Source organism: Nelumbo lutea, chromosome 8 (genome assembly GCF_056320005.1).
Source record: "Nelumbo lutea isolate HS-2025 chromosome 8, American lotus-T2T, whole genome shotgun sequence".
Classification (NCBI taxonomy): Eukaryota; Viridiplantae; Streptophyta; class Magnoliopsida; order Proteales; family Nelumbonaceae; genus Nelumbo; species Nelumbo lutea.
This window is the reverse complement of record NC_142691.1, coordinates 43,989,599-44,003,842: the sequence shown is the minus strand read 5'-3', so window position 1 is coordinate 44,003,842 and position 14,244 is coordinate 43,989,599. Positions and strand designations below refer to the sequence as shown.

The following is a 14,244-nucleotide window of genomic DNA, read 5'->3' as shown; positions in this document are numbered from 1 at the left end:
ACATAATCCTATCGTGAAAACATACCCAGATGTAGACTTTCTATCATCTAGATCCGACTGGAAATCGGCATCGGTATACCCTAGAACTTGTAGTGAACCACCGTCGAATACCAGACAAAACTCTTTTGTCCTTCAAAGGTATTTAAGTATGTTCTTCACAGCAGTCCAATGCTCTTGACCTGGGTTGGCCTGGAATCTGCTTACCACACTCACCGCCTGAGCTATGTCTGGGCGAGTGCACAGCATGGCATACATGATGCTCCCTACGGCTGAGGCATAGGGAACATCTCTCATGCCCTCAATCTCCTCAGAAGTCTTAGGAGACTTCTTCTTGGAGAGAGTGATTCCATGTCTGAAAGGAACATTTCCTTTCTTGGAGTTTTCCATGTTGTACCTTTTGACAATTTTGTCAATGTAAGCAGCCTGGGATAATCCAATTATATGCTTTGATCTATCTCTATAGAGTCGAACACCTAGTATGTAAGAAGCATCTCAAAGATCTTTCATGGAGAACTGTTGTGACAACCATACCTTGACCGAAGTCAACATTCCTATATCATTCTCAATGAGTATGATATCGTCCACGTACAATACCGAAAAGGTAATCTTATCCCCACTGGAATTCCTGTAAACACAGGGCTCATCTGGATTTTGCTCAAAGTCAAATATTTTGATGGTAGAATCAAAACGGATGTTCCAACTCCTAGAAGCTTGTTTAAGTCCATATATGGATCTATTGAGTTTACATACAATGTGTTCCTAACCAGTAGCAATGAAGCCTTGCGGCTGCTGCATGTAGATATCTTCACTAAGATCTCCATTCAGGAATGTGGTTTTGACATCCATTTGCCAAATCTCATAGTAATGGAATGCTACTACAGCTAGCAGGATCCTAATGGATTTAGGCATGGCCACGGGCAAAAAAGTTTCCTTATAATCGATGCCTTCTTTCTAAGTATACCCTTAAGCAAGTTTTATAGGTCTCAATCCTCCTATCGGGACCCTTCTTCCTCTTGTAAATCCATTTGCAACAAATTGCTTTTACCCTGGAGGGCAGATCTACTAGAGTCTAGACTCCATTGGTCTCCATCGAGTCCATCTCAGCTCTCATGTCCTCCACCCACTTCTGGGAATCTATGTCTAACATAGCTTCTGCGTAAGTCACGGGATCCTCTTCACTAGTCAAGGCTTCCACCAGGTAGCTATCCTGGTCATAACCATATCAGACTGGTGGTCTAGATACCTGGGTGGACCTTCTAGGTTGGTCACTACCTGGACTTGTGGGACATCTCCCACTGCTCCCGAGCTCTCCTCATCAAGAACTATTTCCTGACGGTGAGTGTCCAGGATGTATTCGGATTCTAAGATTTGGGTGTTTCAACTGCAGAACACTTTCTGCTCACTTGGGTCATAGAATAGATAACCCACTGCATCCTTTGGGTAGCCTATAAATAGGCAATGACTGGTTTTGGATTCCAACTTGTACGTACTTGTTCTTTTAATGTGTGCAGGACAACCCCAAATTTTCATGTGTCTTACACTTGGCTTCCTTCCGGTCCATAGTTCATATGGAGTTTTCGGAACTGATTTGGTTGGAACCTGATTCAGCACGTAGATACCAGTCTCTAATGCATATCCCCAAAAGAATGTGGGTAATTCTGAGCATATGAGAAGTGACCGGACCATGTCCAACAAGGTCCTATTCCTCCTCTCTGAAACACCGTTGAGTTGAGGTGTAGCAAGAGAAGCTAGTTGTGACACTATCCCATTGTCCTTTAAGTAGTCTCTGAATTTGTTAAAGAGATACTCGCCACCTCGATCCGATCGAAGGGCCTTAACTTCTCTCCCTAACTATTTCTTGACTTCCTGTCTGAACTCTTTGAACTTTTCAAAGGATTCAGACTTAAGTCTCATTAGGTACACGTAACCGTATCGTGAAAAATCATCTGTAAATGTGATGAAATACACGTGTTGATTCCGTGTCCTAATACTCAAGGGACCACATACATCAGTATGTATTAGGTCAAGTGTGCCTCTAGATCTTTCAGGCTTACCGTCAAATGGCCGCTTAGTCATCTTACCTTGAAGGCAAGGCTCACAAGTGGGAAGATTTTCTACAGTTAGAAAATCCAAAGGACCATCCTTTACCAACCTTGTGATTCGGTCAACACCGATATGGCCAAGTCGGTAATGCCAGAGGCAAGTAGGATTTATTGTATCACGATTCCTTTTCTTGGAATTTTTGACCAACGTAGTTTCAGTTAGGTTAGTTTCCAGAGAAGGATGTAGAACATAGAGACCGTTCTCCAATTCCCCGCATGCAATGAAATTGCTATTCCGTTTAACAGTAATCATATTACTAAAATAAACAGTATATCCATCAGCACATAGTTTAGAAATAGAAATTAAATTTCTTCTCAAGTTCTGTACATAAAGACAATCTTTAAGTACAAGGACTCCTTCTCTAAAAACTAATTCTACGGTTCCTATTGCCGCAACTGCAACGTCATTCCCAAAAATAGTGTCACTTCGCCTTCACTCAATCTTCTGCTAATTTTGAACCCCTGCAGTGAGTTACACGCATGAGTTGAAGCCCTGGAGTCAACACACCAGGACACAGAAGTGACTAACATATTAGTTTATATGACATAAGTTTTGATGTTATCTTTCATAGATTCTAGGTAGGTAGGACAGTTCCTCTTCCAGTGGCTGGTCTGTTTGCAGAAGTGACAGACATACGATGCCTTATTCTTCTTTTGCTTCTTGGGTTTAGCAGCTTTCTTCTGAGGCTTCTTTGCCTTTCTCTTTTTCTTGCCCGATTTGTTAGATTCAGCAAGCATAACCACAGGCTCATCCTTCTTGAGAAGATCCTCGGCCCTCTGCAACATATTGTTGAGTTCCAGGATGCTGACATTCAGCTTATTCATATTGTGGTTCATTGTGAACGCATTGAAGGAAGAGGGCAAAGAATTCAGGATGGCATCCACTTGCGTGCCAAGATCTAGCCCGGATCCAAGAGCTTCGAGTTTGTTAATGTATCCCATCATCCAAAGACAATGGTCATGAACTTTCTGCCCTTTGGTTATCTGTGCGGTCATGAACAATTTCAGGACCTTCTGTCAAGTAGAACGGTTTTTCTCTTCATACGTTATTCTTAGACTATCCAATATGTCCTTGGCTAGTTCGGTCTGATCGAACTGCCTCTGTATTGAGTTGTCTAATGAGGCAATGACAAAGCAGCGGGCTAGGGAGTTCTTATCCTCCCAATCTTGGTAGTTCCTCCTATAGGCCTCAGAAGCCCTATCACCCGGACATTCTGGGGCAGGATTTTTCACCACCTTGTCTAACTTTTCAGAAGTTAGGACCAGCATAAGATTTCTGTACCAGTCGGCATAGTTTGGGCCCTTAAGCTTTTTATCGTCTAGAAGCTTTGCAAATTGACCGTTTGCCATTTTTTGATAAAACAACAAAGACGTTAGTCAATAACCTTAGTTTGATTCATGTTACCTACATAGATATGGTTTTTAATCTATGTTCCATTCCCATTTGTTCATCTCTGAGATTTCCCTACTTTCTTAGTGACAAAGACGACGAAATATCTCTGGAAATGTGGGAAATCACATAGGGTGCGTGAAGCCAACTGTTTCAGCTGCAAAACCCCACCACCTTTCTGTGACGGATCATATCCACTCATCAAATGAGTATCCCTTTGGCCTCTGTTAGACAAGATTCAGAGCCGTTTTCAAGTAAACATTTCTGTCCAGTGAGTGCACACCTATCATATTCAGGTTACGCTAAGGTACCATAAGAGAGTTCCCATTTTCTGGTGAAGCCCCTCCCACATCGGTCTATGACGCCCCTATCATCTTATGAAACACTCTAATAGATCCAACAACAAATGGATAGCCCAATTTTATGGTGTGTTTCCTCATTACTGATGGACCCATCATTGTGCTAATGACAGAAGGCCTTTAGAGATTTCATCATATGGATCTCCCTATCACATGCATTCATATTTGCTAGAGGGAACAAAATTACGCCCTAGTTCTAATTTAGGTCAAACTAAAGTGGCTCCCATTGACTTTCATAAAGTCAGATTTCTGGTGGTCCTTAATCGGCTAGGGGTTCCGTATGCATCCCTTTTCAGGGTTGTGGGGCCCACCAAGCAAAGAGGGGGTCATCCAATGACCATAAGGAACACCATGGAAATGATGTGCATTCAGCCATGGTGTGCGCAAGAGCCACTAACGAGTCAACATGGGCCAAGTGCTTATGGCCCATGGTCGCAGCACATCAAACATCCAAACATCACATGTATAGGAGGAATTGATCCAATCAATTAACTACTGTAAAGCCCATCAAATAGCCCATTTAAAAACCCCAAAGCATTAACAATTAATGTCTACTAGGTGTATGGACTGGATTGCAGTTAGCAGTTCGGCCCATACAGCTTTTCTCACAATAATGGGCTTTTGCAGTTTTAACCCTTTAAAACTGGGCTTTACAGGTGGGCCGAATTAATCCCTGTAATTGAACATCAGATTTGGAACAACAAGTGTGAGAAATATGGACTGAAAAGCAGCCCCTTTCGAACCCCAAATTTGGTCCAAACAGTTTTGGTCCAATCTAGTCCGAAATGGTCCAAAACTGATTTTCAATTCAAGAATTAATTCATGAAAGATCTGAAATTAATAATCTTGATTTTAAACAAACACAAATCAACTATGGACTGTTCGCACCACCTGCAAAACAAAGGTTAATCACAAATGTTACAATTTCATAAACTGTAAATCGCAGGAAGCGATTTCTCCATCTGCAAATCTCTAGTGCCGCCATCTTCTTCCTTCTTCTTTAATCAAGAAAATAAATAACAGAAATCCTATTTCTATTAATTAAATACATTCTTGATCAAATCCTATACATTCAGTCTAGAAAAAAAAAATATTTACAGACCGAATTGAATCAAATAAATGAAAAAGGGTGCGCAGACCATCTACGCCAAAACTACACTGCGATCTCCAGGTTCGAACAGTCCATTAAATCAAAAATAAATAAAGAACAATTCTAAATAAATTTTGGATTTAACAAAAATTAATTTCAGATCAATCGCCCTTAACAAGAAACCATTTCTTGAAAAAAAAAAAGAAAGCAATCTGCGCAGATCTTGGCAGAACATCTTCTGTCCATCTGTGCAGGGTCAAATCTGATTTTCTTTTGGTTCAAGATTTGAACCTGGCGCTCTGATACCACTGAAAGAATGGTAGGATTCACTTCATGGACGCCATGAAGGGTGCGGAATGGGTGGGCGAATTTCAAAAAACAAATCCTACATTCTTCCAACTGGGAATCATATTCCCTAAATTTAGAATACAATATTCAAGGATTCTACTTGAACCATAATCAAACTAGATCTAAACCAAAAGGAAACAGGAAGGATTATACCTAATTCGGAGAAACAATATCTCCCAAAGTTGGTGTTCACGCCCAAAGAAGAAACCAAGGTCCGCTCCTGTTGAAGATGACACAGCTGTGGATGGAACGGAACCAGTAGGATGCGTCCTACACACTGAATTTTTCGCAAGAATCCTCTGGAAACATTGAACACCGAACCTTTTTGGTCTTTCTTGCAAGACTATTGTCAAGAACTGATTTCTTGACTTCCAAATGCTGCAAAGATCCAATTTTGCAACAGGGAATGGCAGCTGCTGGAGGAGGAGAAATCCAGGGACGAAGAGGGCTGAACTGTGTCTCTTCTCTCTGGAGTCTGTGAGAGATCAAAATCTCAATTCGCAGGAGGTATCTCTTGCATACAAACCCTAGTTCGAAATCTGATATTTCTGTTAGGGTTTTCTCCTCTTTCTTCTTGATTAAAAAACCTCCCAATTTTTTGGAAGTTATCCCAATCCAAATCAGTATTTGGATAGGGGATAATCTTAATCCTATCTGCAGATTAAGTTAGATGACTCCTGATCTTATCAAGAGGTTACCAGATTCAAATCTAATTTGAATTTGGTCTCTTAGAGTGGATAAGGTTAAAGACCCAATCCTTTTACTAACATTAATCTCAGATTTGCCCCATGAATAGGTGATCATATCAGCCCAGTTCGAAATGGGCTTTTGGCCCATTAAGTGTTTAGTGTCTAACTAGTTTCCAATTTGTTGCCCAGTTGGGCTTCTTTGTATGGCGTGGGACCTAAGCATTGATCTACACACCAGCCACATGGGTTTAGCCCAGCTTTTATTACAAGGCCCAGCCGAATTCACTGAAAGACTCAGTGACCCCCTTGAGCCCATCACATGGACCCTATGGGCCCAACACTTACATTAAGTGGTCCTTGGGCCAAGCCATCTTATAAAAACCTAGGGACTGTGGGTAGGTGCAAAATTAGCCCATCATGTATTATCCTAAATGGTCTTACACTTAACCTCTCAGCCCTTAATGATCAAGCACTGCCCGACAAGAGAGGACCTCTCCCTCGGCTGTAAGGAGTAGTGCCGCACTCTTTACTCACATGGATCCCGGGAATTAAAACCTTTTGCACATCTTTTGAAACCGTACATATACATATATATATTAATTTTGCAAAAACAAAATTCCAACGATTGAAATCAGCTGCCGGCAGTTTGGTTTCCATCAGAGAGAGTGCATTCCCGATCATTACCATTGTCCGACAAAGGGGCTGATACCGTCACTATGATCACTCACTTAGATGAATTCTCATACTGCCCCAACATGTTCAGGTTTTGACCCCCACTAAGGATCTCACTGATTGACACATGAAAGACAGCCCGATTCGACACCTAGTGATGTGTCATAATCGAGTCTAGGTGTTAGGTGTAACTTTCCAGTTTTGCCCATCCGTCTCCAAGGTCTAGGGCAATACTGGAAATCTGGTCCGGTTTAAGGGTTCAAGCAATCCCATACTGCATGTGCCTTGGGTCTTACCCTGATGGCCGAAACAAGCCATCCCAACACTTGGTGGCACATCAGTATTAGCCTTGGCAGGATAAATCTCCCCAAACTTATCCAATGGCTGTGAACATTTAAAACTAACACAAGTTTCTATAAGTGTCCAGTTTTAGGGTCTTACACAGAATTATACCAAACAACATGAATCAAACATGTACTTTATTTATTTACACTAAATGTCAAAAGTACATCAAAATGGATTGAAGCTAAGGGCATACAAAATTGTCTAACAGCCTGTCCTGAACTAGACTAAACCGATTGACAACCATAATTGGTGATGAAGGGGTAATATTTAATTGATAATTTATTATAAAAATAGACCTATTTACTTCTCCTAATAGGTTTATTTTCCATTCAGTAATCTACTGCTAATGTAGTTAGGTGTTCAACCCGATTAATACTTGTTCGCTTAGACCCCACTATTTGATATTGGATCTACTAGATAGAGGTCCAATTGAACCAAGCCAAGCTGAACTTTCAGCATGGTTTGGCTTAGTTCAACTAAATATTTGATAAGTTCGAGTTTGATTCGAAGCTTGAAATCACAAAGTTTTCAAGCCAAACTTACAAGTATATGTTTGGCATTGATGCTACAGATATGGTGTTGTTGATGTATGGGTTTGAAGAATCATTTTTTAAGAAAATGATGTCTTTTTTTTTTTGTTTGGAAACGTTGCTGCCAGGTAGGAGTTTCCTGAAGCAACAACAATGTTTTCTGTTTGGTACCAATGCTCCAGGAAACGTTTTCAGCACTGGTACCTATTATCCAATGCCACGTCATGTCCTTATTGGCAGTAATGAGTTGCAGCTCTAGGAAACGCCAAATTCAACATTTCTCCAAGCTATGCCTTCTCAATTTCCAAGACGTGGCTTTGAGCACTGGTTTTTATAGAAAAACGGTTCCAAACAAACATACGTTTCCTAAAGTACCATTTTTTTCGATGTGGCGCTGATGTGTCACCGTTTTCTGGAACAACGACATCAATGCCAAATAGATGCTAATTCAATTTTGAATTTGAATAATTAAACCAATTTATTGAGATTTAAAAATGTTTTATACATATATAAAAAAATTTATTTATTTTTTACAATTACTACACTCAAATAAAATAACAAGCCTCAAATAAAATTTGACTTCTTAAACGAGGGTTATTTTTCATGGTTATAAAAGGCTTAGGAGGTAAGGATATTATATTCCAATGTATTGTTCTGCTCCTGGGAACCCTGCCCACGATGCACCATCCCCTATGAATTGGGAACATCTCCCTTGCATATACTATGCAGAGGATGAGATGTTATCCATGTGTGGCTGCAATACACGTGGACAAGGTTCTCCTGGGCAGGAGATCCAGGCAACGCCGTCAATCACTTGTCATTTAAACCAATCACGAGAGAGCACGTAGATAGTCCCAAATATACAAAACATAGACAGGCGTGTTTACTCGTGATTGGTTAGGTAGCACGTTGTACACAGCCTACGTGCAGCAGATTCCGACTCTTATTATTCAGGGTCTGTCGGTCGGGTAGTTCGGACATCCGGTGGACCGTTTGTCATTTTCTCTCAAGCTGGTAAATCGGAAAAATCTGTGGACTGTAAAACCCCGCTAATCTCGGTGCTTTCTCAAACAAACTGCCATACACAGCTCGATTAAGTCAAAAACCAGAAACCCTAATTAAAGCTTGATTAGACAAATATAAAGTTCAGAAGTCTTGTTCTAAAATAGTATTTAGGAAAAACTCGCAGTAATTATTAAATTAGTGCACTTCAGATTTCAGACTTCACAATTACAATTTACAAGTTGCCTTGGCCCCAGTCTCCTTCATTCTCCATCATTGATCACTCGAAAAAAAATAGAGATTGAAGAAAAAAAAAATCAAATGTTTATTTGAAAAAAAAACTTGTTTAATTTTTTAATCTGGATTTAATTATATTACAATTTCGGGCAGTCTATCGTTTTCTCCTTTTAGTGTCGTATATTGCTGAACAAACCGAAGAAAGAGGCGTCGAAAATCTACTATAACCTGTTAATTCGCCATTTAAACTCTCTCAATTCTGGGTTTCTTGTTCTCTACCTGGTGAGCTGTCTAGGTTGTCTTGATATGAACAAAGTTTTTGGTTTTTCTTCAAATCTTGGTTAGTTGGGCTGGATTATTAGAGTGTCGGCAGAGGTTGGAAATGAAGATGTTTAGGGCAGAGATCTGAGAGTGATAGTGGAAGTGACAGTGTTAAGGTTTTTGAGTTTGGTCTCTTTTGGTTTAGATCTGAAAATGGCAGTGGATCCTAAGCAGATTCTTAGTGCTTTCCTTACTCTGACTATGTTTGGCCTGATTGTCAACATGATAAAGAGAGATCATTTTGATCCTGTTGAAGTAAGTAACAACTGATAGTGGAATTTAAGTCGAATTCTTCTTCTACTTGAATTACTGCTTAGATTCCTTTTGTTTTTGGAATAAGTATCTGTTTCTCCTTGAAGATGAATTTCTGTTCATTTCGGTTGATCTGTTGCTATCTCTAATGGGTGATTCTCTGTAACACTAATGGGATAAGGAATCCTCACCAAATTTTACTTATATTGTTGTTCTCCATTTTTCATTGACTATTTAATATCTTATGTCTCCAATTGTTCTTTGTTGAATGCAAGTTCAATTTCATTTAGATAATTGGGTTGATTGGACATGTTTCTGTTAAGATTCGTTGTTGCTGCTGTTGCAATAAGTTGTTTCGGCAATCGATGTTGGCTTTATTAGTGATATTATCATTTTGTTTGCTTATCCATAACGGATCTTAGAAGCTCTCTGTACTCTGCAACTGCATTCTCTCCCTTTCCCTCTAGTTTATTTTAGCAGAATGAATTTGTCTTCTGAAGTTACAGAGTATTATTACCTATATATGCAAGCCCAGATTTCTTCAGTTTGCTTTTCATTTGTGCATACATGTATTTGTGTTCAGATTTAAATCTTTTCTTTTGTATCTATATGTACATCTTTTCCTCTTTCCCCTCTCCTTTAACAACACAAGGGAAGGCTGTGCATTATGAAGCGTTTGTCTTTACACTTGTTCTTTATTTATTAAGTTACGGTTTACTCAGTTCACCTGCAATGAGATAGATGTGTTTATACAAGTCTTAATTAAGAGCATATGAAGCTAATGAATTTACTCTTTTTCTTTTTTGAAGTTTGATGAAGTGAAATCATTGATGAATGTTTACCTATGGTATAAATTTTTTGCAGAAGGTAATCCTTCCTGGGACATCAGGTGACCAGTTTGATAGGGTTGCTGACCAAAGTCATGTATCACTTGCTAAGGTTGGGAATGGGCCTTGGAAGGAGGACAGTCCAGAGCTAAAACCTTGTTGGAGTAAACCAGAACCAAGTAAGTTCTTTTTCATTTGATGTTTAACAAAAGCCGTAGTGTCTTCTTAAACTTATCTATGTTGTGTCTCTGTTTTTGCATTTCTTTATCTTTTCCTTTGTGGGGTGGAGAAGAGGACGAGCGGTCTAAAGGTTTTATCACATTCTCATTGACCAATGGTCCTGAATACCATATATCACAGGTATGCAATGTGCTTCTACTTGATTGTTGTGTTTGAGTCATGATTTCTACTTGAAATTTATGTTTATGAAGTGCAAGAAAAACAACCATAGTCATTTTCTATGCTTAAGCCCACATTCAAGGAAGCAAGGAGGTTAGAACACCATTGCATGGTTTCACTGGATAATAATGTTTCTCAGGGTCAACCTCAGATTATCATAACTATTTAATCCATTTGTTGAAGCTATGGCAAAGAGTCCAAAAATTAAAATTAATGGCTTATAAGGTTGATATTATTGATCGTTCAATTGGATGAGTTTATCCTTTTTTCTCCTGAGAAGCTAAAGTAATGGTTGTATTAAATTTGGTTCAAAAGTAGTTACGTGAGGTCCTTTTTACAATGATAATCTGTAGAAATTAGAAGCAAGGCTTAATACAATTCAGTTGAACCATTTGCGCTGGTACTGTTCTGTAAACTGATAACTTATCATGTACTTTGGATTTATCCCATTAGGCAGTTTATTTAGTTGGACATTAAATCATGTTATTCTTGATAATTCATTCATGCAATGACTTGTTTGATCATGATTAGTTCTGTGTTTTTCTAATTTCATTAGGAGGATGGTGTAGTTTCTGACTTATTAGCTAGTACTTTTGTGCTCTGTAATCTTTTCATCATCTTCCCCTTCACCATGCAATCTAGCTGGTCTAAGTTGAATGTTACAGCATTCAACCATGCAGTCTAACTGCATGGTTGGATTAATACACGGTATGAGAAGTGTAACTTGTATGAGAAGTCTTTGCTCATGAGTTGGATTAATACATGGTATCTATTTACTCAGCATGCCTTCCATATCCATTATGGTTATCAACTTTCCTTCAAAATTTATATGTTTCTCTAACTGCTGTCTTTATTTGATCAGATTGTTGATGCAGTGGTTGTTGCAAGATATCTTGGAGCTACATTAGTGCTCCCAGACATCAGGGGAACTAAGTTGGGTGAGAAGAGGTTTGTATAAGAAATAACTGTAAAATTGCCACATTTGAATCTTCTAAGTTGCAAGTGTTCATTAGATAAAATCTTCTAAATTGCCACATTCAAATCCATTTCTCCATTCTTATGTGCATCTAGATGTGATTGGATCTATTCCAGATTCAACCCAATGCATTTCTTTTATGCTGAACCTTTCTTCATGAATGGAGACGTTGACAAGAAGAACATGCGGCCCCTTATAACCCTGAAAGCATCATGTTACATGGAAGATTCTTGGGCGTATTACCCTGAATTAACCTGACTAGCAAATATGCTTCCTATTTTTTCCCCTCTACTTCCTTGTTAATTTTCCTTCTACAGAATCTTTAATGGCGTACATGGAACAATTAGATGCTAAGTCCTGAAATTGCAATATTTGAATCACTTACAGGAACTTCCAAGAAATATATGATGTGGAGAAGTTTGTAAAAAGCTTGGATGGAGTGATTGAAATATCAAAGGACCAGCCTGCTCAAATATCTAAGGGAAAACTTGCTGTTGTGAAGGTCCCAAATTGGGTAACTGAGGACTTTATAGAGGAACAGATTGAACCAATATTCAGAACAACGGGCACTTTGAGGCTTGTCACTTACTTTCCATCCGTAAACATGAAAAAGACAGAAGAGAAGAAGGATTCAGATTCAATTGCATGCCTGGCAATGTTTCATACTCTGAAATTGCAACCTGAGGTTCATGAAGTAGTGGACTCAATGGTTGGGAGGCTAAGAACCTTGAGTCGGAAGTCAGATGGTCAATTCATTGCAGTGGATTTGAGAGTGGAGATGCTAGAGTCAAAGGGTTGCCAAGGAAGTGGAAAGAAAAGTTGTTATAACGCACAGGAGATTGGCGAGTTTTTGAGAAAAATTGGTTTTAGCAGGGGCACTACAATTTATTTGACTCAGTCTTGGTGGCACAGCAGTTTTGATGCTCTGAAGGAAATCTTTCCAAATGTATATACAAAGGTAAGAAATTCTCTGCATCCTAACCATTAACCTACATTTTCTATTGCAATGGCATTTAAAATCATCTTATAAATACTTTTCCATATAGTATGACAAAAAATGAGTGGTATCCATGTGCAGTAGATGATATAGATATCTGATTAAGAAGCTTATACTTAAAGAATGGAAGAGAGAAAAATCTGAGGCTTCTTTTAACTGGTGTTTTAATCATTTTAATCATGATGGTTGCCCATGCCACATACAATATGTCATGTAGTGCATGTATACAAGGCACTGGTTTCTCCTGCATTATTAAGGCTTTATAGGTTTATGGTAGCCATCTTAACCATAGAATTATATGAAAACCTTTCTTACTGTTAGCCATCTTTTGTATTTAATTTTCTACTACTAGTAGTATTCTATGGAGTATGGAGTACCCTTGTTAGGCTGAAATGACATTACATGTTTCTCTCATTTAAAGTTGCTAGTTATACAATCTTTAACTTAATAGCAACCTGTGGATTTTGAAATTGTTGCAGGAAAATATAATGCCAGCAGAAAAGAAGTACAAGTTCCTTAACTCGGGAAGTTTAGAGAGTGCAATTGACTTCTATATCTGTTCTCAGAGTGATGTCTTTGTGCCTGCCATCTCTGGCCTCTTCTATGCAAATGTTGCTGGAAAGAGAATCACCTCTGGCAAGACTCAAATACTCATTCCAGCTCAAGTATCTAATTCTTCTGCTTCTGCCAGTGATTTCATCTCATCATATGTTTCTAAGAGGAACCATTTTGTGTATTCCTGTTTCTGCTGACATTCCATTAAGAGAATCTGAGAAAAAGTTTCTTATGCAGCCTTTATTTTTTTCTCATGTAGTTCTTGAAAATAAAGATTTGTTAAAGTTTTTAGCTGCTTTTCTGCATCATATCTTCCTTTCATGTCAGGTCTAAGTACCCAGACCCAGTATTTGATATTTATGCGCCAAATGAATGTAAGTTTGTTCTGTATTGCATTAATTATATTAGATACTTCATAGGTTTTAAGTTATATCTGTTTCTTTGTACGGAACTGATTACTTGTATGATTCGACCAAAAATTTATGATCAATAGTTGTTTTTACTTCTTTCCTACTGTTCTTGCCTAAGCTTCTTCTTAGCTCTTATGATTAAATCTGCAGTATTGATTTGTTAGATGCTACCTATGAATATCTTAATCTTAACCCTCTTGCTTCTCGATTGTTAGAACCAGAACAGTCATGGACCACATAAGAAACAAGAGAGGACTTGATCAGGCAGTTTGTTGGTGGGATTGACCTAGGTGGTGTTCAGTTCGTGGTTGTAAAAAATGATGGTATAGTTTCAGAACCATAACAATCTTTGTTTGAAAATGAAAATGCCATTAAAAAAAGTTATTCTGTTCATGGTTCAAAAATATTCTTTTCTTGGTAAAACATGGTTCATAAAATACGCGAGTATTGTTTGTGTGACGAACCAGCAACAGCAGCAGCTACAAAACCATGGTTCCATTGTAGCATGTTCATCAACTAGACAAACCACTAATACAACCATGAGCCCAACAGGCGAACAACCCCTAGTCTAATGTTAAGTGTGCCCATTTGGGAGGGTTTTCATGCAGTGGCTAATGGCATTATATAAGCTGAGAAACCTAGAACACTATGAAACCATCTTTAGTAAAAATCTGAAAAGCTGAATTGTACAAGTCGTAAAATTGGCTTTCCAGTGAAGCTATCTAAGGCTCAAAACATCAATA

The 14,244-nt window shown here is 38.7% G+C and overlaps 1 protein-coding gene across 1 annotated transcript; it reads left to right on the top strand.

Moving 5' to 3' along the window:
• The first annotated feature begins 8,500 nt into the window (after positions 1-8,500).
• On the top strand, positions 8,501-13,604 carry LOC148843945 (protein MANNAN SYNTHESIS-RELATED 1-like). Its single transcript, XM_088956666.1, has 6 exons — positions 8,501-9,340; positions 10,202-10,343; positions 10,457-10,524; positions 11,426-11,511; positions 11,927-12,497; positions 13,016-13,604. The coding sequence occupies exons 1-6, from the start codon at positions 9,239-9,241 to the stop codon at positions 13,286-13,288; spliced, it is 1,242 nt and encodes a 413-aa protein (XP_088812792.1). The 5' UTR covers positions 8,501-9,238; the 3' UTR covers positions 13,289-13,604.
• The last annotated feature ends 640 nt before the right edge of the window (positions 13,605-14,244 follow it).